The sequence below is a fragment of the Gadus macrocephalus genome, chromosome 11 (assembly GCF_031168955.1).
Source record: "Gadus macrocephalus chromosome 11, ASM3116895v1".
Taxonomy (NCBI): Eukaryota; Metazoa; Chordata; class Actinopteri; order Gadiformes; family Gadidae; genus Gadus; species Gadus macrocephalus.
Genome location: NC_082392.1, coordinates 9525108 through 9549961, shown reverse-complemented (window position 1 = coordinate 9549961; position 24854 = coordinate 9525108). Strand labels below are relative to the sequence as shown.

Genomic DNA, 24854 nt, shown 5'->3' with positions numbered 1-24854 from the left:
ATGCATATCAGGAATGCATGTAAGTCATGTCAAATGTTTTAAAGAATGTTGTTCTTCAGAATGATCGTGGATCCTGACCCCAGCTCCCCGGGTGTGTTTCAGATATGCTGTGTCGGAGCAGAAGTGGACCCAGATGTTGACGAGCTCTCTTGACGGCGGCTCCCTCCCCGTCCCCCGCTACCAGCACGCCGCCGCCCTGCTGACCAACATGGACCCTCACTCTGGCGGCCAGGGCTCCAGCCACAACGTCATGTTGGTCGTGGGCGGGGTGACCCAGAAGGGCGTCGCCATGGATACCTGGAGTCTCAACCTCAGTAGTTTGGTCTGGAGAGAGTACAAGGTTAGAGTGGACTCTTGCAGCAGCCATACCACGCCGGGATTAAATGAAGCAGGATGGACATTTAACATTTGGTTTGATTGGCGTGTCCTCCTCTTCAGAGCTCGATACTGCCCCAGGTGGCGGGACACACCCTGACGGTGCGGCGGGAAGCCACGGTGCTCCTGATCGGAGGCTACTCTCCAGAGAACGGGTTCAACCACCAGCTGCTGGAGTTCGGTGTGCAGTCTGGGAACTGGACCGTCACGCCACACATCGGCACGCCCCCTACAGGTTTGGAGGATGAATTACAACGACTTCTAAAATCAAAACCAAAATAGATAGCTTTAATCCCAAGCGCCGTGCAATACCGTGACTGAATACCTCCTTTGCATCAGGGTGACCCCAGCGGGAATGAAACCCCTAGTCCGGACAAAATGAATGCCAAGTTGAGCGCAAACAGCTGAGCTGGACAGGATTAACACAATTTATGTAGAGGAATAAATGGGATTGATATGGATACCTTTTAGGTGGAAATAATGAACTGAAGCAGAGGTTTTTTTTATAAAAGCCCAAACCCATGACTCAAGCCTCTGCCTTTTGCCTGATATACTTCTGTCTCTCCACAGGTCTTTACGGCCACTCGGCGGTCTACCACGAGCAGACGGACGCCGTGTATGTGTTTGGAGGATACCGCTTTCACGTGGAGACGGTGGAGCCCTCGGGGGAGCTGTACAGCCTGTACTACCCCAACCTCACCTGGTCGCTGCTGGTCCCCTCCCAGGGCAACAAGGCAGGTCCCTCCAGCCCTGGGCCCCTTCTGGGGGTTCAAGAGTCAAATACACACTGCAGCCAAGACCACTGGGGTGGCATCCATGTTTATGACATTAAATCGATTTTTTTGGATTGCTTCAAATCCGTGTTGGGTGATTTAATCCGGCGGTATTTTTGCAGTGGAAGTCCTTTCATTAAATGCTTTTTCCGCTAGAGACACTTCTTTCCCCCTTACGTTTGGTGTGAATGGTCTGGGCTATCTGTGTAGGGCAGGAGCTAGCAGAAGGAAGCTGACCATGTGACCTCTACTGTCTCCTCTCTACAGCCTCAGTTCCGCTTCTTCCACGCCGCGGCGCTCATCAAGGACACCATGGTGATAGTGGGCGGGAGGAGCGCGGAGGAGGACTACAGTAACACGGTGTCTCTCTACCAGATCAACTGCAACACCTGGATCAATGCAGGTACACATCTGGATTCCTCAGGATGTTACCGTACTTTGTATTCATCAGTCTAAAAAACATTGTTGCATTGATCTGACTGCAGGACAGTGCTGTGGTGGTCAGGGTGTTTGACTCCTACACCAAAAGGTTGGGGGTTGGAAAACTCCCATATTCTGCAGTCTCCCTGCTGGCGTCCCTGAGCAAGAGGCCCAATTTGCTCATCAATGACATGCATCTGAAAGAACTAAGGGCTAAAAAAATATGTATTTATTTTCCCAACAACTCCTTACCGGCCCCCAGTCCCCAGCGTGGGCGAGCCGGTCAACCAGTCGGTGTCTCTGGCCATGACCGGCCTGGGCGGACGGCTGTTCCTGTCGGGGGGCTTCAACGGGGTGACGCTGGGACGCCTCCTGACCCTGACGGTGCCCGCCGACCCCTGCAGCCTCCTGTCCACGCCAGAGGCCTGCAACGTCACCACGGGCAGCTGCGTGTGGTGCAGCGGCGCGTGCACCTCCTCCGACGCTGCCGAGAGGTACCTGGTCTGAGTGAAGCCTGCTGCGTGAGACGCTGCCTCCTAGTGTCAGTGGAGAGAATTGCATCCTACGTAACCCCCCCCCCCCCCCCCTCCCTCATTAATGTATGTTGACCTCCTCCAGGATGGGGTGCTCCTCCAGCCTGGCCCCCTGCTCCCCCAGCCCCAAGCAGCCTGACCAGTGTCGCAGGCTGAAGACCTGCAGCGAGTGTCTCGCCAGACACCCCAGGGCCTTCTCTAGCCCCACGCAGGTCAGCAGCAGCGCTAGCGTACAAAGGGGTCCTGTACAGGTCAACGGGGGGCCGGACGCAACGCTTTGGGTACCACTGGGCTAGACTTACCAATAGGCTCACCAAGTGTCCCTACATCACTGATTCTGCGGCAGTCTCTTTCGTTTTTCTTGCCACATTATAGTAATGTGATTCACACCGTAACACATCGACATCAAACTTTATTTATAGAGCGCTGTTCGTGCAAAACAGAAAGTGAAAACAGAAACAGAAACACAAAGTGGTTAACAAGAGGAACAAGGCAACAAGAACAACAAATTTGTTTTAAATAAAAGTAAAAAGTGAATCACGACAATGCATGGAAGCAAACCCCCGAGCGTGCTTCCCTCCCCAGCCGGCCTTGCAGTGCAAGTGGTGCACCAACTGTCCAGAGGGCGCCTGCATCAGCAGCTCCGTGAGCTGCACGTCGGAGCACGACTGTCGAATCAACCAGAGGGAGATCTTCCTCTCCAGCAACTGCACCGAGACCAGCTGCGAGGCGTCCGACTGTCCCAAGTGCACCGCCTCGGGGAAGTGCATGTGGACCCGCCAGTTCAAACGCACAGGTACGGGGTCGAGGGCGTTCCCACTGATTCCGCCCCAGGCGCCAAACCAAAAGATTATTGTGTGATGTCTGATTCATGTCAGTTTGTGTGTCTGTAATAAGGAACTCGTTTTTGTATTTAAGCTATGTTTAAGTCCATCCTCCATAAGACTGGCTGCTGTATTCCAGTGTAGCCCTGCACATCCTTAGGAGCTAAGGATGTAACCAATCCCCCCTGACCCCCCTGGTGCCCCCTGCAGGCGAGACCCGTCGCATCCTCAGCGTCAACCCCACCTACGACTGGACGTGCTTCAGCTACGCCCTGCTCAACGTCTCCCCCATGCAGGTGGAGTCGTCCCCCCCGCTGCCCTGCCCCTCGCCCTGCCACAGCCTCCACAGCTGCAGCCTGTGCCTGGGCTCGCGGGGCTCCGACGGGGGCTGGCAGCACTGCGTGTGGAGCATGGCTCTGGAGCAGGTAGGGCCTGGTCCCCTCAGGGTCCTTCTACACGTTTCAAAGGTTTCCTGTACCTCTGCAGGCTTTATCAGAGGGTTTAAACCCTGACGGTTATTGCATGGAAAATAAGATGGTTTGTCGGGTGATGGGGTCACGGTGAATATTAATAATCATAATAATGCATGTTATGTGTGGGTGACTTTCAAGACACTCAATATCACCTTGTAGCACAGTTTATAACGAATAAATATACAGGACATGACGTTACAAAGATGGTTAACAACCAGAGGAAACAACACGACGAGGGAGTCAGGCGGACTGACACTGATCTGCCGACCTCGCCCCCTCCCCAGTGGGTGTGAGCCAGACTGTTAACCACCCGGTCCTGTCCCCCCCCCCCCCCTGCAGTGCATGAGTCCGTCCTTCGTGCCGCTGCGCTGCGAGGCGGGCCAGTGCGGCCGCCTGCTCTCCGGGGGAGACTCCTGCTCCCCCCAGTGCTCCCAGATCACCCAGTGCTCCCGGTGCATCGCCAGGCCCCAGTGCGGCTGGTGCGCTGCCCGCGGGGGCAACGGAGCCGGCCGCTGCCAGCAGGGAGGCCTGGATGGTGAGGACCCCCACTCAGACACGGCACTGCATCACCTGGTGGTTTAACCTGACTGAAGCAGTACAATATATACCGGCTAGACACCGGACTGGAGGCTAGGCTAATCCAGTTGTCTAACAGGACTCAACCAGTGTATAATGGCTCAACACCGGACTGGAGGCTAGGCTAGTCCAGGGGTTTAACAGTACTGAACCAGTTATAATAGCTAAACCCAGTACTGTATGCTAGGCTAATCCAGTGATCTAACTTTACTGAACCAGTGTAATATTATGGCTAAACCCAGTATTTAAGGCCTGGCTCATTGAATGGTTTAACACAGGATGAAACCAGTCTGATCAAGTGTTCCTTACTGCGAGTGCCAGACCAAAGCCGGACAAACCACATGTTTTTTTGAGCATGCATCGCTTAAGACTAGTCAGACCAGTCAGTGTGTGACAAACAACGCTTGCTGCTGAAGCACCAAACTCCAGGCGGTGTTCATGATTAAGGCTGAAGATCTCGTGGTTTTGATCTTGTTTCGGCTGATGGGTCCAGGCGGTGAGACGGTGTGTCCAATGAGGAACGGCAGCTGGTCCTTCCTCTACTGCCCTGAGGAGGACGAGTGTGCCAACGCCCACCACCACTGCAACGCCACCCAGGACTGCCACGACCTGGCCGAGGGCTTCCACTGCACCTGCAAGCACGGCTACCTCCTCAGCAGGTGAGCACTGGTCCGCGACCTGGAGGAGGAGAGGGGGAGGAAGAGTGTGGGAGACGATGAGGCAGAGGGAGTGTGTATGAGACTGGGTGAGAGGAAGTGCGTGAGAGTGAGCGCTTGGCAAGATCGGATTTACTAGTCGCCGTGCGTGATCTGCACGAGCCAGAGTGAATGAGGTTATCACGGGCCCTCAAGCAGTGCTACAGCAAACTGTCGACTGTAAAGGCATGGCACACCTCCCGCTTGAGTGTGCGAGAGAGAAGGTGTTTGAGAAACAATGTCAAGCAGTGACTGAGATAATGTATTAATTTACTGGAAAATATGCTGATAATGTTTGTTGCCCGTCCTCCAGTGTGTCCGGGCAGTGCGAGCCGCAGTGCGCGCAGGGCTGTCTGAACGGGACGTGTGTGTCTCCGGGGGTGTGCCAGTGTCACTTTGGCTTTGTGGGGCAGAACTGCTCGTCCCAGTGCAGCTGCAACAAGCACAGCAACTGCGCCGGCGTGAGCAGGCGCGACGAATGTCTGGAGTGCCACAACAACACCATCGTGAGTGGACGAGCCACACGCGCACCTCACATGCACGCACGCACACACATACATAGGCACACACACAGGTGGACAAGCCATGGGGCTGTGCTGGCGTCACATCGACGGGAGAGTCAATCTCCTCGTCTAAGGTGTAGATTTATGGTTGAGTTTATGCCGTTCACTGTTGATTTCAACGTACTTGGTTTGATAACCATTGCTAACAGACCCATGCATACCTCACTTTGGCGTCTCTCTCCTCCAGGGCAAGCACTGTGAGAAGTGCAAGCCTCTGTTCGTGGGCTCGGCCAAGGGCGGCGGGGCGTGCCGGCCGTGCCGGGAGTTCTGTCGGGGGAACAGCGCCCTGTGTCTGTCCCGCGACGAGCACAAGAAGGCCCTGGACAACGGTAACGCCTTCCCCCTGGACTCCGTCAGCGTGAGTACCTGCTCGTGTGGCGCTCTCTGCGCCTTATCGTCTGTATCTGTGCTCACTACAGGTCAGTCTGGGTAACACCCTTTAAGGATAGCTATTTATTATTCGTACTATAACTGCAAAGTAGTACTGCATTTAAGAGAGGCTTCTATACAGAAACACCCAGTGAACCTGTAGGCATCTTGCTCGAGGATGCAGTATAGAGTGGAAATTGGGGTTCGAACCAAGAACTTTTTGGTGAACACCAAAGTTTGGTGTCGAGTTGTCCCTGAGCAAGACAGCCAACCCAAAGTGCTCGTGACGCGCTGGCTGTCGCCTTGCATGGTTGACTCGGTCGGTGTGGGAGTGTGTAAAAGCATCTGCTTAATGCTCTAAATGTAGACGTAAACACACTAACTAGTCCATGCTGGTAGTAAGTAGACCTTGTTTATCTGTCCCTTTGTCTGCTGCCCTAACCAGATCCAGACCTGGGTGACGGAGGGCCCCAGCGAGGAGAGCGCCGTGTGCGTGAGCTGCCGGAACAACAGCGTGGGGGACAAGTGCGAGAGCTGCCTCAGCGGCTTCTTCCTGCTGCAGGGGAAGTGTGAGAAGTGAGTAGCGCCCCCTGCTGTTCTGTTTCATGTTTGAGTCGATCTTAAAGGTTTTCACGATTAATCTTAATACTTTGTTGACGTTGTTTGCACAGAAATGCGGCCCAGCCCTCTGTCAACTGCTATTAAGAGGGACAGACTATACACTAAAGAGGTTTAAGTAGAAAAAGGTGGAACTTAGTGGATATGTTATACCATGTATTTTCATAAGAATTGAATACAATATATATTCTTTAATATATAAATATAGACATTTTCATAACACATTTATACAATGAATATTCATGTGTTTTCTTATTTTTTTAAATTTTATATTAAATCAAATATCGACATTATTCCATCATAACAAGTAACAACAACAAGTTCAGGTTCGATGCTCCTGTAGCTCAGATGAATAAACATTAGTCATTGCTGCCTCTGCGTCCATCGCTCTGCCCACCAGGTGCCAGTGTAACGGCCACGCAGACACCTGCATCGAGCACGACGGCACGGGCTGCCCCTGCCAGAACAACACGGAGACGGTGCAGTGTCCCAGCACCTCGTCCAGCGACCGCAAGGACTGCTACAGACAGCAGGTACGCTGCCGCCAAGGGCCAGGCAGGAACAGGCATGGGGGGGAGAACGTCTCTTTATTTACATGGGCATATCGATAATTGTTATTTTACAATGCAGATATATTTGGTGGAGATGGGCCTTTGGCTCATCAGGTGGTTTCCCCAGAAAACACCACCTCCACATCATAATAACAGATTAGAGTATGACGCAATAAAACCCTTAACCGGTTCTTCTCACACGGCCCGCAGTGCGCCAAGTGCAAGGACTCGTTCAACGGCACGCCGGTGAACGGGCGGCAGTGCTACCGGCAGTTCAACGTGGACAGCGAGTGCTGCTTCGACCCCACCTCGCAGACCAACTGCTTCCACGACCCGTCCATCCGCAACCTGCCGCGCGGCCGCACCGTCTTCTTCAGCGCCCAGCCCAAGTTCACCAACGTGGACATCCGCGTCACCATCGACGTCACCTTCGGCGAGGTGGAGGTGTACGTGTCCAACTCCCACGACACCTTCACCGTGGACGTCAACCGCCTCACGGGCGTGCACGCCATCCGCATCGAGGACGACGTGCCCGCGCCGCGCGCCGGGCCAGCGGCGGCGGCGGCGGCGGCCGGCGAGAAGGAGACACCGCCGTCCCCCATGAAGGTGTTCGCCAACGCCTCGTCTGGCCCGCCGCCGGGGGGCCCGGCGCCGTCCAGCAACGCGCTGCAGCAGCAGCAGCAGCAGCAGCAGCAGCAGCAGCAGCAGCAGGCCAAGCCCCCCGCTGGGCCGGAGAGGGAGGTGCGGGAGGAGCGGGCGGAGGGGCTCATCTCCTACATCACGGTGTGGAAGCCCCAGACGGTGCTGGTGGTGCGCGGCGTGCGGGACCGCGTGGTCATCACCTTCCCCCACGAGGTGCACTCGCTCAAGTCCAGCCGCTTCTACATCGCGCTGCGCGGCGTGGGCACGGAGCAGCGGCAGGGCGAGTCCCAGGGCCTGCTGTTCCTGCGGCAGGACCAGGCACACATCGACCTCTTCGTCTTCTTCTCCGTCTTCTTCTCCTGCTTCTTCCTCTTCCTGTCGGTGTGCGTGCTGCTCTGGAAGGTCAAGCAGTTCCTGGACTTCCGGCGGGAGCAGCAGCGCCACATCCAGGAGATGACCAAGATGGCGTCGCGGCCCTTCGCCAAGCTCACGGTGTACCTGGAGCCCGAGGAGCCGCAGCTCATCTACCTGCCGTCGGTGGGCGGGGGCGGCGGGGGCAGCACCGTGTCCCTGGCCCACGCCCGCAGCGGCAAACTGGGCGCGGTGGTGGTGAGCCAGCGCGGCCGGCCCGGCGCCGTCTCCTACAAGCACGAGGCGGGCTCGGGGCCCACGGCGCACCACCACCACCACCACCACCACCACCACCTCAACCTGGGCAGCGGGGGGAACGGCGGGCAGCACCTGCCCCTGCACTACCTCAACACCCACCACTACACCGGCACGGCCACCACCGGCGGCGCCCCCGGCACCCACCACCACCACCACCACCCGTCCACGCACAGCGGCTACCAGCACTTCTGCCGCTCGGACCCCTTCCTCTCCCAGCTCATGGGCTTCTCCTACTCGTCCTTCAAGGTGGGGCCCATCACCCTGGAGCCCACGGACGACGGCATGGCCGGGGTGGCCACCGTCCTCATCCAGCTGCCCGGGGGCATCCTGGCGCCCAACCGCGCCTGCCTGGGCTCTGCGCTGGTCACCCTGCGGCAGAACCTGCAGGAGTACTGCGGCCACGGCAACGCCGGGACACACCCGGGGGGAGGGGGCGGGCGCAAGGGGCTGCTGGGGCACCAGCACCTCACCACTATGGCCATGTAGAGGGGCTGGGGAGCGGACCGCCTCGCCACGATGTAAAGGACATGGAGGGACTGGTGAGTGGACCGGCCTCACCACTATGGCCCTGTTGAGGGACTGGTGAGTGGACCGGCCTCACCACTATGGCCCTGTTGAGGGACTGGTGAACGGAAGCACTAAATGGTTGTGTAGAAAGCATAATTACTACTCAACAGATGGATTGAGATCATTTCTCGACGCTAACGTTGGTCGTGTCCATGGTAACACGATGTAGCATGTTTGGACGACATCCCCTGAGGTGAAAAATGGCAAAGCGTTTCATAGTGTTTCGGTTAAGAGGCACCGCAAGGAAACGACAAAATATTAAAAAGCTGCAAGTCAAAGAAAACACGGCCAAAATAACGAGGTATTTAATGTCAGTAGAGGTCAGCATTATGAACTTATTTGTACATACACTGTGTTATTATGAACTGATTGTCCTTTATTGCGTTATGAGTCGCTATGTTTCAATGCTACACATGACCAAGCCTGCTGTCTGCAGAATGCACCGCGCCTGCTCACCCCCTGCTCAGCTACCGTTGCGTTCTGTGTTTGTGAGGTGTGAGTGCGCTTAGCAGCCGGCCTTGTACGGTCCACGGACAGGACTGCAGCGGGACAGCCTCCTCTTCTCCGTCACATTGGCCCATGCAGGGTCGAGATGTTTTGGAACCAATACGTGCTTTAAACCTGTAAGAGTGACAATCATCAGTTGCAATGGCGAAAAACTGAACGTAAGATCACTGCAACCTGATGTGCAACACTTGGTTGCATCAGATGGGAGGGGGGGAGGAAAAGAGAATGATTGGTCCTACCCAATGGATTTATGTCCTGTGTGAATGCAATTATTTAATATATAGCAGGCTACTTCATCTTGTAAAACTGACTGTAAACGTTAGAGTAGTTTTGCATATTCATTCATGTGAGCTGTTACTCTTCAACCACGTGAGCATGGTTGATGTTCTTGGATTTGTGTTTTTTGTTTGTCTTTTGGTTCATTTACTCAATTTGCTCATTTGCCTTCACGTCCGCTTGCCTTGTGCCTCTGTGGTCAATAGGTGCACTCTTAACTATGTTAGTTCAACAACGTGTCATTCCTTTATAGCACGCCAAGGTTCGGGAGGTTCGGATTGGAAAATAAAAGTCCTGCCCACTGCTTAGAGTCACAGACTTTACTGTCTGATTCTGATCATCCACCTCTGGGCTCACTTTATCAAGCATAACATTAAAAGTGGTTTTGTTTTTGTTTCAGAGCAGTTTAAGGATTGCTTCTTTATTTTTATCAAGCTAAACAAATGAAGGAATGAATATTATTTTCTTGATTTTAAATGTCAAAGAATGTTTGGCTTTTGCTGTAATAGTTTGGAGGCCAAATCCCTTCCATTGTGATGACTCAATAGGTCAATTCAAATATGGTTTGTTAATTTAAACAAGTGAGATGCATATACAGCATGGGAATTGTTCTTCATATATTGTAATGTTGTGGGAAAAGTACAGTGAATGAAGTGGGAAGTGGCCTTCTCCTGGTGAGAAATGTGAAGAAAAAATACATGCTTACTTCTGAACTTCTGACCCCCCTGCATATCAAGGAGTGTGTGGCGCTTCTTGTTACATTGTACCGATAGTAAGAGTTGGTCTTAATTTAATTGTTTATGCACTCGATGGAGGCATCGTGTTACTTTATTTATGTGAAAGCGAAAGGGTGAGGTTCCTCCTCATCGATATTCGTACACCTACACGATAAAATGCTGTTTATAGAGGCTGAATGCAGTTGTGGTTGATCGTGTGTGAATGGTGCTATTGTATCTTATAAAAGCAAATACATTGTATCAAACTAAAATCTCACTAAAACGAATTTCGTTTGAATGATAATATGTATTACAACCCTCATTAACAAGATTAAGCATCACAACTTTTTTACCAGTTTATTTTTTTTCCTACTTTTGTTCACATGCTGTCTTATCTTTGTATAGGATTATTTTCAGTGTTGTATTTTCAAAGAAGGGAACCGTGTTGTACAGAAGACTGTAAAGACTGCAGATTATGTCCAGGCGATGAGTTGGCGGCAATAAAGTCAAAGTGGAAGAAAACTTGTTTAACCTCAAAATTAATATTAACATATCTCTGTCCGTCACTTAATGGCTATGTTATTTATAATATCAGTAATAATGTCACTATAAGTGAGAATAAAGAAACCATAACATTGGCGTTATTTAGATGGGGGGAATGGTTGGTCAGAACAACCGGAAGTGGTTGGCTTTTCCGCCATATTTCCGGTATATTGTCAAAGCTGCTGCTGTGATGACTGACCACGGTTTTCCGTCTGCAGGACGCTATCCAGCTAACTACGACTTCAGAGGTTCAACCACAGCTTTATCACTCAGAATAAGCAGGTATTCTCATTTGCACACAATATCGTTAATGGAAGGGCAAACCAGCGGATAAAGGAATCTGGCAGCAGTACGGACAGTAGTGGAGTTTGAGCGTTGCTAGACAATGAAAAGGGAAGAATCAAACGCACTTTGAATCATTTTAGGTGCGTTATATGTGACGTTGTTACACTATTTGAATGCGCGATATCTATATAATTGCACACGCATCTGAATGCCGTGCGTTTATTTGTGTGAGCACCGCCAATGTTTTTGATCTACAGGCTGCAAGGAGAGATGATAATAAGGACAAAATGAAGATCAAGTATGCAAGAAGGAAGCCTTTACCTAGAAAGACTAAGACAGTTAAATGTGCCGAGCTAGTCATAACCAAAACTGAATCCACATTGAAGTTGGATGTTGATAAAGAGGACACTGGGCAGCGCCACGCCAATGCCCTTGAATTGAACATTGCCATAAAAGAGGAGCAAGAGGTCCTTGCCATCAGCGAGCAACAACATTTCAGCACCACGTCGAGTTGTAACGACTCTGACACTGTAACATCCAAAGCAGCTCAATCTGCAGAACAAAATAGCAATAACATTAAGCAGGAGTCTTCTTCGGAACTGCAAATAGATATAACTTCTGCATTGGTAAAGGAAGAACCAGAATCCAATGCTGAAAAGGAGAGTGGTAGCCAGAAGCTACAAGAAGACGCTCAAGATGCAGAGAACAACCAAAATACTGATAGAGCAGAGGACGGTGAAGGTAGGAACTTATTCAGCCAATAATACTGACAAATTTGCAATATTTACCTTTAGTACATTCACATTTCGATTTGTTCATGTAATCAGTGTATCTATTAAACTGTTCTGTGTTACAAATCTCCCAAGCATCAATTGTTACTGTAGTGTTAAAAATAAAAAAAGCATTTCGCACATAATATGGCTATAAATTGACATTTGCTTCTTCTGTCACTCGTTTCCTCAGGAGGTACGCCGTTCTTCCCCTGTCAGCACTGCAGTGTCTCCTTCACCAGCTGGGATTTCCTGGAGAACCACGTCAAATGGGTCCACCAGAAAGAATACCTCGACGACTTGAAAAAATGCCTTTCCAGCCAAAAACTAAGCCCCGCCCCCAAGCACAGTTGTCCGGACTGTAGCCGCACTTTCACCTCCAAGGTGGCCCTGCGAGCGCACGGCCGGGAGGCCCACCCCGCGCCTCCTCCGCGGCGGCTGCACCCGTGCCCCATGTGCGCCCGCAGCTTCCAGTACCTCAAGAACCTCAGGAACCACTGCCAGCGCTGGCACGACATGTCTGTGGTCACCCAGGGCGGGCACCTCAGCTGCAGCAACTGCGGGAAGAGCTTTGAGAAGACCTGGGGTCAGGGTCCTCACGTGTGCCACGAACCTGAGAACACCCGGCCCCAGGACAGCCCTGTCTGCTTTGACACCGGAGTGGACTGCCCCGAGTGCGGCAAGCAGATGGCCACGCCGCAGAGCCTGGGAGACCACATGCGCACCCACACGGGGGACCGGCCCTTCGTCTGTAAGGACTGCGGCAAGAGGTTCTCGGAGCGCAGCGGCTGGCGGCACCACATGAAGATCCACACGGGCGAGAAGCCCTACAAGTGCGAGGTCTGCAGCAAGGCCTTCCGGCGCTCCTACCACCTCAAGTGCCACCGAACCACCCACTCGGGCAAGAAGGACTACGCCTGCCCCGAGTGTGGGAAACAGTTTGGCTTCAAGGCCAGTCTGGACATACACCTCCTGTCTCACTCCAGCGACAAACCCTTCCACTGTGCCACCTGCGGGAAGGACTTCAACTCTCGGAAGAACCTGCGCATTCACAGCAAGCTCCACACCCACGAGAAGGCCCACCAGTGCGGGGACTGCGGCCTGAAGATCGGCGACCTTGGAGCTTTAAAGATCCACCTGAGGACCCACACCGGGGAGAGGCCCTACCACTGCACCGTCTGCGGCAACCGATTCATCCGCATCTCCCACTTGCGCAACCACCAGCGCACGCACACCGGGGAGCGGCCGTACAAGTGCGGCGAATGCAGCAAGAGCTTCGCCCAGTCGGGGGATCTGGTGAAGCACAAGAGGACGCACTCTGGGGAGAAGCCCTTCGAGTGCTCCGACTGCCACCGCCGCTACACGTCTTCAGGAGACCTGGGCAAGCACATGAGGATCCACACCAACCTGCGGCCCTACACCTGCCAGGAGTGTGGGAAGGGTTTCCGGCTGTCGGGGCATCTGAAGACCCACATGTTGACCCACACGGGGGAGAAGCCTCACTCCTGCCCCAAATGCCATCGCAGGTTCGCCCGTTCTCACCACCTCAGCGGACATGTGGCCAAATGTCGCTGAGTCACTTTGAGGTGCTTGTAATGACTCGTTCCAAAAAACTCTGAGCTATGTGAACCGTCTTTTGATACGAGAGTAGTGCTGGAGAAAAAACACTTTAGTATCAAAGTTAAAGACACAACATGACGATTGGCTCATCTGTTTTCTGCTTTACATTTTCATACCCAAACCCTCTTTATCATCTAACCGCGTGTTCGAATTGCAGAATTTAAGAAATTCAAACAGCAATATTAGAACGGCAGGAAACCAGAGCCAGGCAACAGATCAATTTTTTGGGTCACGGGTACCGTTCAAAGAGATTGGTGTAGAATTCAATAGTGCAGTGCCCGGTCAAAGAGGCTGATTTCTTAAATTCCTGGATTGGTGCCTGCAGCTCCTTTTACTCATTCAAACCATCTCACGATAGACACTGCACTTCCTTGGGTCCTCAGCAATACACAGGGTTCTAGAAATAACTGGCACACACACACTCACAGATCCCTGGCTTTATAGGTAGATTAGTAAGTGTTGGTATAACTGTGTCTGTCGATGTCTCCTGATCTCTGCAGTTGATTTATTTTTGAGGAACATAGTTCTGTAAACATATTGTTTTACTGCATGTGACAACTATGTCACGCATTATGATCAATTCAATTCATAAATTGGATTGGAAATTGTGTGTATACTTTTCTAGTTCCAACACTATGGCTACAGCACTGCATTATTAAAAAAAAACACTACAACAGTTGGTATTATTTATCAAGCCATTGATTGTATCTCATTGTATTTTATTTATTTAATGAATGTGGGAAATGTAAATTCTGTCCAGATAATGACATGACTATGTAACTGTCCGGATTTAAATTAGTTAATTTGCATTTGCGTAGTTAAATATGTAAATAAAATGTTTATATGGGTTGCTTTTGTATAGCAGACCATTGCGGGTATGATCATGATGTCGGTCTGAGCCTTGATTATTAGACTGTTCCACATACATTAACGCATTAATTATTTTTACATTAAAACATTAATTTGTGCATTGGCACAGTACACACAGAGCAAATAATGCAATACTAAAGATACATTTAGAAACAGGTTTGATTTGAAATGATCTCCTGAGATCAACTATGTTTTTTGATATGATGGCCACGTCAGTATTATTTTACATCATACAGATGTGTCTTCGTTGAAGATGGAAGTTGTTGCTTGTCCGGGCCGTAGGCTCTGGGCCCTTGGTCTTGGCGCCTGGCACCGGGCCGGAGACTCTTACGGCCAAGCAAAACGGTACTCCTAGTTCTTATTGTTGTGAGTGGAACAGAAGCTTTCATGTGGTTGTTTGGGTAGGTAAGTTATGCTGAAATGCACATTTCCACACGACTCCATCCTCAGTTATCAATATATGTTGTCTTTGTTTCATCTATGCACACAAATGTGTATTGGTGTCGCACTGCACAGACTTACTGCCTGTCTGGTAAATAAAAGATAAATGCTGTCTTGAGCAGTAAAATAAAAAATTGGTCTGAAGCAAGCTCGTGCAAATGGTTTATACACTCGCTGCCTTTAAAAATGTAAACTTCTCCACTGCGTGGTTGGATACATGACGTTACCGTTTGTTCTATTGCTTTTGTATTTGTTTTGTTGAAAGGAAGAAAAATAACAAAAGGATGACACATTTACCCAAGAGAAGTCATCTAAAAAAAAACTGCGCCGCCGTTGAAGGGGAATTCAAGGGCCGGACACTTCAGGTAAAAGATTAATATTTTGTAAACTTTTACGACTCGCTCAAGAGAAAGGATCACTAGGGGGCCTGGGTGCCCTAAATGTGTAACCTTTCAGGTGGAAAACTCGTTATATAGGCCATCACATCTGTCAAAATGGGTTTTGGAGGCAGAAGAAGAGGAGCCTCTACGAAAGTTATACAACCAACAAGTGTATTTAGATATAAGGCCGTAGAGGAAAATCAGACGACACTAGAATCTGCAATAGCGTGAAGACTGGAAATGCCAAAATGAAGACCGTGGGAGTCCAAGAACGCACCCTGTTCTAATGGGTTCGTGGAGGATCCCCATCAAACTCCTCCTGTGGAAAATGCTTAAGGTAAGCAGCTCCATTTTTATTCTTTGCCAGAGGAGACATGGTCAGAAAGGTTTCAAATGATTTTAGGCTTGATTATGTATCTTTAAGCTACTTGCTGGGGTTATTGTGTGTGTAAATACTACGATAACACAACATGCAACGTTCTTTCAGGTGTTCAAACTGTATTCATTGAAGGATGGCTAAAACAATGCATGTGTATCGTAGCACACCAACTCTGCCTTTAAATCACTTAAAAAAAAACAAAAAATGTCTTATAAATTAAAGGAAAAAGATAAATAAGACGTTTATAAATGTGTGATTTATTAGTTTGATCTCTCGTTTCCGAAGTATCAACCTTGCAGTCCCATCTGAGTTGCACCCCTTTCCACAATGACACATCCAGCCCTACAACAACGTAAACTTCCTGAAGTGACATGTCAATGATAGCGCTCAGAGGAATATACCAACACAGTCCAGTGACACCCACATCCGCTCCATGTCTTCTGTGTGTACCCGTGTCCCCACTGCAGCTGCACCTTCTAGTCTCCTGGGCAGATGAGGCCCCATAGGAAACAGGCCCACCCTGTTGTTCCACCCCAGAAGCTCACGTTCCCCGTCTGCCCCCCGCAGCTCAGACTCTTTCCGGAACACCAGGATTCACTGCCGCCACTGCTCATGCACAGGAGGGCCGTGCACATGACCCCTCCGGTGCCCTGGCTGTAGGTGGAGCATCAGGAAGTCCTGCCGCCAGGGGCCACCCCAGTGAGTAGATAGGAAACCAAACAGTCCCAGATGATACACTTCACAGGAAGCTCCTCAACCGATCCCTGGGAAATGCCAGGAATCGCATTATGTTCACAGTTAATATTGAAAAAAAAATTGGGAGGGGAATGAAAAAAAAAAAAAAAAAATCTTATACCTGATTTTTTATTCTTATCACACAAAAATATAAATTAGTTTGATGGGAAAATTCTTTTGATTTCTTTGCTGCTGCAGCATTTTCTTAATCTGTTTCTTCCTACCCGATTACACTTTAGTAGCAACATTAACATGTTGGATTCATGATACAATTCTGTGCAATCAATGTCTGAACCATTTATCTCAGTTCTAATGTGTAAAATATAGATTGTGAATATGTATTTAAACTAAAGTAATATATATTTACAAGCTGCAATCATCCTTTAACATGGGAAAGAATCATGTTACTTTGTTTGAGTCTGAAAAGCCAGATACCAATTATATCATCAAAAACAAACATATATATATATATATATATATATATATATATATATGAAAAAAAACTGCATTGCAATGTGTTAGGATGGATTCTAAAATCCTAGGATGACAACACTGTTTATTTAGGTCCCCCACATTAAGCCAACAGCTGTGAAATGTTTATGTTTTATTGCAATGCCTCTTGGTTAAACATTTAATATGACACACAAACTAACTGACACAATGAATGGTGTGTGCCTGCATGAGCATCCTTCATGTGTGAAGAGCCGGAACTTTGGTCTGTTCTTTGGCTTTAGTTTAAAACCTGGATACTAAAGGAATAGGATGGATAAATAGTGTGCATGTGAAATAAACAAAAACAAAGGGTCTTCATTTTTATTCCTGTTTTCTATTTGAGAAACAGGAAAAAACTCTCACTGAAATCAATACATCAAACATCTCTAAGGAAGAAAAGCAATTACCAATCAAATGTAGAGGAAATGTTGTTGGATAATTATTTTTGTACAGCACCCTCACTACTATTTTTCTATTTTTTTTCTTCTTCCTTTTTGCTTCTAGGTGTCAGTTGGAGGCCGTAGGGGCAGTACGGACCCTGATAGGGCAGAACTCATCAGAAGCGGTTCTTCCCCCACGCCTTTATTTAGCCCAGGCCATGCATCACAACGACACGCACCCCAAACAAGCCTGTCTCGCTCAATTGAAAGAGAATTGGACTATTATTTTTATGTCCGCGATTACCAGGACAAAGCCAGCTACTACGACTACAGCACAGATAACAAAGATGCATTTAGGGGTAAATAATATTGAGTGTACCTTTGTTTAAAGCTGGAATCAATACTTCTTAAAGCGTGTCCATTTTTCATTTAGCTGCGTCATGTCGGTACGGGGGAGGGGTACAGAGATGAATGGGTGCATCTTCTAATTCCCTCCGTCGCAGTTATCATAATTGTTGAACAACCACGGCTTTTAAAGATCGGGCCTGAGGAGCAGCAGGCCACACAAAGAAAGTTAATAGATTTGGAAAATTGAGATAGATTGCACAGCAGATGTTTCTGGAATGTTCCATTGGCGTGGCAGGTAGATGGACAAATATGATCTAGAGCCGTGGTGTGTTTGTGTGTGTGCGCGTGTGTGTGTGTGTCTGTGCGTGTGTGTGTTTCGAAGAGGTGGAGGGGGCAGGTACAAGGAACGTAAGCATGGCAACGGATGATGGATGCTAACAGATCAAGGTGCTTTTTGCTTTGGCTTTGTGTTCAGCGTGTCTCCTCTCTTTGGTTTCACTGTGCCCTGTACCGCTGGAGAGCGGAGCGTGTGGTAGCCCTGTGTCAGGCCAGATGCAGATTGGGCTCCGCTGGCTCTGGAGAGCGGTGTGCTGTGTGTGGAGGCGGCAGCAGTTCCTCCCAGCTGACATTAGGGGGAAACAGATAGCCGCAGAACGGATGCTGTGGGAGAAGGCTATGTCAGAAGATCTGTCTCCCCAGCCGCGCTCAGTAAAGTTCAGGCTGTGGAGATGAGGCATGGCTCTGGCCCCTGTTTGATGTGCTCTTTAATAGAGGAATGTAGTACTTAACGAGGGATTATATTGTCTTGGATATTGTCTTGGAAAGATTGGTCATTTTCTCCATCTGAAGGCCTCAATACTATATAAGACAATATATTATTGTGCGACGGACGATATAAACGATATCATCAATCAGTCAATCATTTTCTCTCTTGTGTATCTAGATATCTGTATAATAGTGGTAACCAGATAGGGCTATATCTGTTCATTTCTTCCTCTGTTTTGAGACATTGTCTTCCTAGATGGTGCATTCAGGGCTGTGCAAAAAAAAAAAAATCTTTTCCCATGTCCAATTTTCCCCTTTCCCATGTCCAATTTTCCCTAATATTTAGATGATTATGGCTGATGCTTTCCTTCCATGCTCTCAGTATTCCACTCTTTTCCTGCTCCTATTTTCTCCTGATTCAGAATGGCAGTGTACAGTTTTTAGCCACTCGCTGTATATATATCTACAAAGACTATATCTCCGGTTTATTGTTACCACATATATAAACCCTGATAGGACTGAAAAACGCCAGCAACTGGAAACCCAAAACTCAACATTTATTTAGCCTTTCCCGGTTGAACAGCCGAACGGTAAAGGCATTTTCAATTTGACCTCCTTGACAGATGCTGGGTTGTCTTTGGTGTTGTGGTCTAAAAAAATATAAAATTAAATTACCCCTTATTGGATCTTATAAAAGTCCAATTGGAGCGGGCGGCTGGAGGAGGACTGGGGGTTCTCGTGGATTTTCTTTTTGTAAGGTAATTTGAGCTATCCAATTTTCCTTGTATTTACTGTCTATATTTTTTGTCAATTTGGCAGGGGAACACAATGTGCGCCGGGCGGCGGGGTGTCAGCGCGGTGGTCATGCTACGGCGGGTTTGGTGTTAGCCGGCCTCAGAGGTCAGTGTGTGGGAAGAGACTGTGGCTCTGCAGGGCTTTGGGAGGGGGGGGGGGGGGGGGGGGGGTGTCTCTCGGCCCCATCCCTTTGGGGTCTCGCCGGCCCACGTCCCACCCCCTCTCGTTCAGGCAGGGGTCAGCACACAGGTCACAGCACCCATTTGACTCCTCGTCGCACGGCGGCGTGTGGGCGTAGGTAGCGGGGCCGGGGTCCACCGAGCAGCTGGCCACCAAGCCAACTGTTACCGTGGTTACCGCGGTGCTGGTGGCGGGTCTGTCTCCAGCCTCGGACCGCGGCCGTCTTTCTCCTCTCCTCTAGTCCCGCGGGTAACCTTTGGCTCTCTGTGTCTGTTTAGCAGCGGGACAGAGCTGTGGAGGGCCGGGCAGACTGACAGTCGGCGCTCCCCTGCTCAGTAAATATGAACTGCAGCCAGCCGACACACTCATTCATCACAGAGGAGGAGAGAGGGAACGCCGAGTGAGAGATAGGCATGGAGGGAGACAAGGCAGAGCGAGAGAGGGAGAGGGACTATGGGGAGGAAGGGGCCTTAGTCGACTGCACGGTGCGTAGGAAGAAGAGGAAGAAAAAAAGAAAGTAGAAAGTAAAGGGGGTGAGAGGGATGGAGGGAAGTCGGCAGAGCGAGGGAGAGAGGGAGAGCGTGACAGGTAAAGCGAGTGGGGAGGGCGTAAGAATAAGAAGGAAAGAGGTTCGGAAGAAAAAACGGAAGTAGATGGAGAAGGGGTGAAAGAGAGGAAAGTGTTCTTGACGGAACTAGTTGGCGCCAACTTGCTGTGAGGGGGTGGAGAAAGATGGCGTTGATTGCAGAATGAATAAAAGATGGTGTGTGCGTCTCTGACGCGCTGGATGAAATATGAGAAGACATTTTGAGTCTTATATCACAGAAAACCGCCCTTTGTTATCTCTCATTAGCGGTACATCACTATGATGGCTGCCTTATGGCATACAGTAGTAGTCGTAGGGAATATTCCCCAAACTGCAGTAACTCAGGTCTCACTCAGACTTGTTGCACCTCTTTATTCCATTTCACTCCCTCCACAACATTTGAGAGAAGGTCATCGCACTAAGGCTTGGAATCCATGATGTTTACCAGGGTCTGATTCATCTTGTGCTCCCTCCATGGCCCAAGGCGGAGGTGATGGTCGAATTGGCCCTGGCCTATGCTTTACATTCTGAACCACTCGATCTACTGACTACCAATAGTCTGGGTTTCTCATCAACATTCTCCTATCTACCTGTGATCACAACACACATCACTGGTTCAGGAGTCTTCAAGTGTGAGCAAGTGTAGAACTGAATTATCTGTTAAATTAAATGACTCATAAGTATATGCTTCATTCATGTCATTTCATTGGCCTTTTATCCGCAATAGTAAACACTTTCTCCTCCAGTTGATTTCTGGTGAGGTTCATGAGCAATGAGGTGTTTCCTACTGTGCTGTGTTCAGAGAGCAGGCAAAAAACTCACGCAACTCTCTTTTGGCTGAGGGTCTAACACACTCACCGTTACGCAATCCTGCCCCAGTATACTGTAACACATATTGGCAATCAAGCCTTTCCATATAGTCTGAGCTCTATGTCGATGAACAGCGCTATGGGACCTGCATAAAAGCACAGAGATGTACACTCCATGGGCAGCAGGGTTCAGGTCCCTTATGGAGCCCCTGGGGTATCAGCCCTACGTACTGTTGCAATGGTTTGCAAGGCTGTTCTTAATAAACCAGTTCACTTACAAGATGGGACATTTTGGTTGAGGGTCTGAGAGCCCTTAACACTTTCCACGGTCAAATGAATCTCCAACCACTTCCTCCCTTTCTCAGCCAGAACCTCCTCCTCCTCCTCCTCCGTCCACCCTCTCTCTTCGTTCTCACCCCGTCCTTTCTCCATCCTCTCTCCATTCCTCTCATCTCTCCATCTCTCTCCACTCTCCACAGAAAGACAGGAGCAAGGAAAGATGATGTGTGACAGAAGCCATCTTTCGACTTTCTGTCCGAAAGATTAATATTGACACGGCGTGTTTCGTACCAGAGGCTTGTTGAACGTGTGTGTGTGTGTGTTGGACTTTGATTTCATTACCTACACCCCCCCCCCCCTCGCTTCTTCTTCTTTCTTAAGAATCAGACAATAACAGATGTGGTGACTGAAATAGAGACCCCCGTGTTAGACGTGCTGGGTGAACAAGTCATATTGCTGGGTGGGGCTGGTCATCAGTCCTGTTTGAGGTGGAAGTATATGTCCCCAAGGGTGCTGAGGACGTGGGGACCTATCAATTGTCCCCCACCCGCTCCGCTCGACCGTAGCCTGGGCAGCCGGGCTGCTGGGATATCCTATGATGCAGCTGTGGCGCCGAGGGCTTTGTCTTTGAAGTGTAAGTACAAGGGTATGTCTGCAGGATTCCTACTAATGACTTAGCCTACATAACCATGTGCACTTATGTAGAGATCTACGTCTTAGCATTTTTAGCAACAGACATTTCAGTCTCTTCTTCATTTTATGTCCCAGTAGATGGGTTTTCTTGCATAAGACCATCAGTGATATTCTCATATTTGACATTATATAGTAAATAAACCTGTGTTTCATAGGTTTCATTAGTCTCATCATCAGTCTAGTTGTGATTCATTATGGTGATCACGAGCGCTTATATGCTCTGCCTTCAACTGGACCTAAAACTGATCTCTTGGGAAAAAGTGGTGGCCACAGACACATCTGGATTAGATTTGATAGCTTCCCGTATTTTGTAATATCAAGCATAGGCTTGCTGTAAGTGAAATAATAAAATCAATACATCCTCCCCCGAGACCAAGTCGAGCAGCCTATATGAGAGGGGGGATAGACTTAACCCTACTTATTCTTTATATATAAAAGGAAATATAATGGGAACAGGAAAAAAAGAGTAGAAAAGTTAAGAATAAGAAAGCAACTTCGGCAAATAAACAAATAGAAGATCGGAGCATGAGAGATAATGCTGGGGAGACAAGAAGCCGACGGGGAAACAGTTGTCGCCGAGGACTTTTATTGACTTTTTCTCTCCTCAATCGCCACGTGACTGAGCGCGCGCGGGGGCTTCCAGATAAATCCACCGCGCGGGAGAGGGTCGGTGGGGCTGAGGAGAGGGAGAAATGAGAAAATAAATTACTCTGGAAAGATATGACGATAGGCTACATGCGGCTTTAAATCTAAAAGGGAATTCGCGACAAACTCGACCAATTTGTCACTGCGCTTTTTGCCTCTTTTCATTTATTTTTTGGTAAGTTTTCCCCTATTATTTTTTCACCTGCTCGGTTACCCAACGGCCCAAATGTAACCCACTCCTCCACTGCTGGACTTTGCAGTGTTGTTGGAGACCCTGTTTTTAACCCCGTCTATCTTGTTTTAAAAGGGTACTTTGTGATTTTCTACAATTAGCGTGTAAGCATATTATAAATCATAACAGTCCCTCCTTTATCATCTTACCTTTATTATATTGATTTTCAACTTCCACTCAGTCATACCGCAGGCTACCAACAATTGTCTTCCACCGTCAATCAAAGTTACTTTATTTGCGTGTGTGTTTAGATTTCATGACAAAAATCTATAAATCTATTCGTCCTAAACTACATGTCTTGGTCCCCCTGATCTGTAACTACAGTCCCCCGCCCCCTCCCCTCCTATAGGCCCACTAACATGATCCTATCAAAATCTGAGAGGAAAAGAGGAAATGAGATGCATCGAAAAAAGAACAAGGGGCCCCCACAGTAAAGGATGGCAGGAAAAGAGGTGGAAGAATGGATGGTAAAGAGAAAAGAAAGAAAACGCAGTCTTAAAGTATACCCCCCTCTTTTATTTAATTTAGACGCCAGGCGAAAATCGATCCTGCCATTCGATACGCAATCCGAATCAAGGCGAATTAAGCGGGCGGAAATTAACTCTGAAAATATTTTTGATGGAGTGGCTTGTAGTCTCTTGGCCAAATGGACTGCAAAGTGGAACAAATGACAGGGGCCTAGTGGTGGAGACAGCGCCGCTCCATCTTCCATTAGGCCGTAATGGGATAGGTCCAGCCCCTAGCTCGACTCGGCTGCATTAATCAAAACAGCCGCTATATGAAGATTTATGGTTCTCCCCGCGTCGCCGCTTCACTCCAGCGCCGCCGAAACCGGAGCCAGTTCTCGGCGCGTATGTTTAAAGAAGGGGGTTGAGTCTTTCTCTCTCTGTCAATGTCTCTCTCCCTCTCCCCTTTCTTTCATCCGCTCTCTCTCTCTCTCTCTCTCTCTCTCTCTCTCTCTCTCTCTCTCTCTCTCTCTCTCTCTCTCTCTCTCTCTCTCTCTCTCTCTCTCTCTCTCTCTCTCTCTCTCTCTCTCTCTGCCTGTCTCTCCATCCATCTATCCGTCTAACCTATAGTAGACGTAACGTAGCCTACCTGTGGCCTCGTACACACAAGCAGCGCGTGTCGCGCCTGTGCGCACACACACATCTTTAATCCAGAGAGTGTGTAATCGCAGTTTGTCATTTTTGTGGACAAGCTTGTTCTGCTCCTTTCCTTTGTTTACTCCCCCGATCCACCTGTTCAAAGAACTGTCTCCGTGGGAGGGATAATATAATATGAAGGCCTAACTGTTTAAATTATTAATATTATTAATAAATAAAAAAAGTTAACAATTTACCAGTAAACGGGACGTATTGACTACTACGGATTTCCCCACCAACCCCCCCTTTTGACTAAGCAAGAATAAAAAAACAATGGTCGTCCTCTGGTGTTGACCAGTGAGATGTTGGATTGCAGTCCACCTCACACGGCTCTCCTGTTATTAGGAGTGTGTCGCCCCTACCCCCGGGGAGAGGAACATGGTGTGAGGAGAGGCGCAGAGACCGTTTCGGACAGACAGGGGGAGACAGTGCGACGGAGAAAAACATACAAGTCGTCCCAGAGAGAAAAAATACTTAAGCTAAGTTTTGATAAGATGAGCCTGTTCAGAGCCACATGCGCTTTTTATTATTATTTTTAAACTTTTTGCTTCATAGCGCACATAGTGTGTGTGTGTGTGTGTGTGTGTGTGTGTGTGTGTGTGTGTGTGTGTGTGTGTGTGTGTGTGTGTGTGTGTGTGTGTGTGTGAGTGTGTGTGTGTGTGCGTGCGTGCACTGTAGGCCTCCCAATAGTTCACATGCACAATCATAAGCACACAACACTCGCTCTCTCTCTCTCTCTCTCTCTCTCTCTCTCTCTCTCTCTCTCTCTCTCTCTCTCTCTCTCTCTCTCTTTCTCTCTCTCTCTCTCTCGCTCTCTCTCTCTCTCTCTCTCCATCCCAGTATCTTGTCACTGTTTTCTCCATTACTGTCCCCTTTCCCTCTCCTCCGTCCCGCTCCCCGTCTTATCCCCCCCCCCCCCCGACTCTCCCATGCGGATAACCCGAGCGGCGCCGAGACGTCTCTATCTCCATCCACCTCTCCGTCCGCCTCTCCTCCCCTTTCCTCTTCCCGCCCTCCCTCTTCACCCCCTTTTTTTCTCCTGGTTCCTTCCCTCCCCTCTCCCGGTGAGGAGGGCGGACGGGGAAGCCTGCTGCCAGTATCAGTCTGCCGAAGGGTTTATTTAAATTAGAAACGCTTCAATCTCCTTACACCCCAAACCCCCTCCTCCTCCTCCTCCACCACCTCCTTCCTCCTCTTTTCTCTTCCTATTCCACTTTCTACTTCTCCTTTCGGGGCCCGGGCGACTCAACCGGCTCTCTACTGACAGTCTCTTGGGGAGGGGGGGCAGCCAACTTTGTTTGGTAGACGGCGATGGCAGGGGTGATGGGGTGGGGGAGG

General features: G+C 49.3%; 2 protein-coding genes across 5 annotated transcripts in view; both read left to right on the top strand.

Moving 5' to 3' along the window:
* Positions 1–10669, top strand: part of megf8 (multiple EGF-like-domains 8) — a 29682-nt gene extending 19013 nt beyond the window's left edge. Inside the window, exons 30-45 of one of the 2 annotated variants that reach the window (XM_060064119.1) lie at positions 103–340; positions 439–610; positions 946–1109; positions 1416–1551; positions 1831–2062; positions 2187–2313; positions 2687–2897; positions 3136–3350; positions 3738–3933; positions 4468–4633; positions 4983–5175; positions 5420–5590; positions 6047–6177; positions 6620–6752; positions 6981–8634; positions 8678–10669. In XM_060064119.1, the coding sequence (XP_059920102.1) occupies positions 103–340; positions 439–610; positions 946–1109; positions 1416–1551; positions 1831–2062; positions 2187–2313; positions 2687–2897; positions 3136–3350; positions 3738–3933; positions 4468–4633; positions 4983–5175; positions 5420–5590; positions 6047–6177; positions 6620–6752; positions 6981–8567 (4072 nt within the window). In that variant the 3' untranslated portion in view covers positions 8568–8634; positions 8678–10669. Of the gene's footprint in view, positions 1–102; positions 341–438; positions 611–945; positions 1110–1415; positions 1552–1830; positions 2063–2186; positions 2314–2686; positions 2898–3135; positions 3351–3737; positions 3934–4467; positions 4634–4982; positions 5176–5419; positions 5591–6046; positions 6178–6272; positions 6348–6619; positions 6753–6980; positions 8635–8677 lie in introns of those variants that run through there. The other variant, XM_060064120.1, reaches the window with a different exon arrangement.
* Positions 10670–10786: 117 nt separating this feature from the next.
* Positions 10787–14252, top strand: LOC132467067 (zinc finger protein 436). Of its 3 annotated transcripts, none has more exons than XM_060064151.1 (3): positions 10787–11115; positions 11233–11716; positions 11939–14252. In XM_060064151.1, the coding sequence occupies exons 2-3, from the start codon at positions 11263–11265 to the stop codon at positions 13318–13320; spliced, it is 1836 nt and encodes a 611-aa protein (XP_059920134.1). In that variant the 5' UTR covers positions 10787–11115; positions 11233–11262; the 3' UTR covers positions 13321–14252. The 3 variants fall into 3 exon arrangements, with proteins under 3 accessions (XP_059920134.1, XP_059920133.1, XP_059920132.1); XM_060064150.1 differs by having other exon boundaries at positions 10788–10972; XM_060064149.1 differs by having other exon boundaries at positions 10791–11716.
* The last annotated feature ends 10602 nt before the right edge of the window (positions 14253–24854 follow it).

Bases quoted from the DNA above. Each gene is read 5' to 3' on its own strand.
- LOC132467067 (XM_060064149.1), top strand. From the start codon at position 11,149: ATGCGCGATATCTATATAATTGCACACGCATCTGAATGCCGTGCGTTT. The intron at 11,717-11,938 runs GTAGGAACTTAT...TCGTTTCCTCAG, and splicing joins TAGAGCAGAGGACGGTGAAG to GAGGTACGCCGTTCTTCCCC.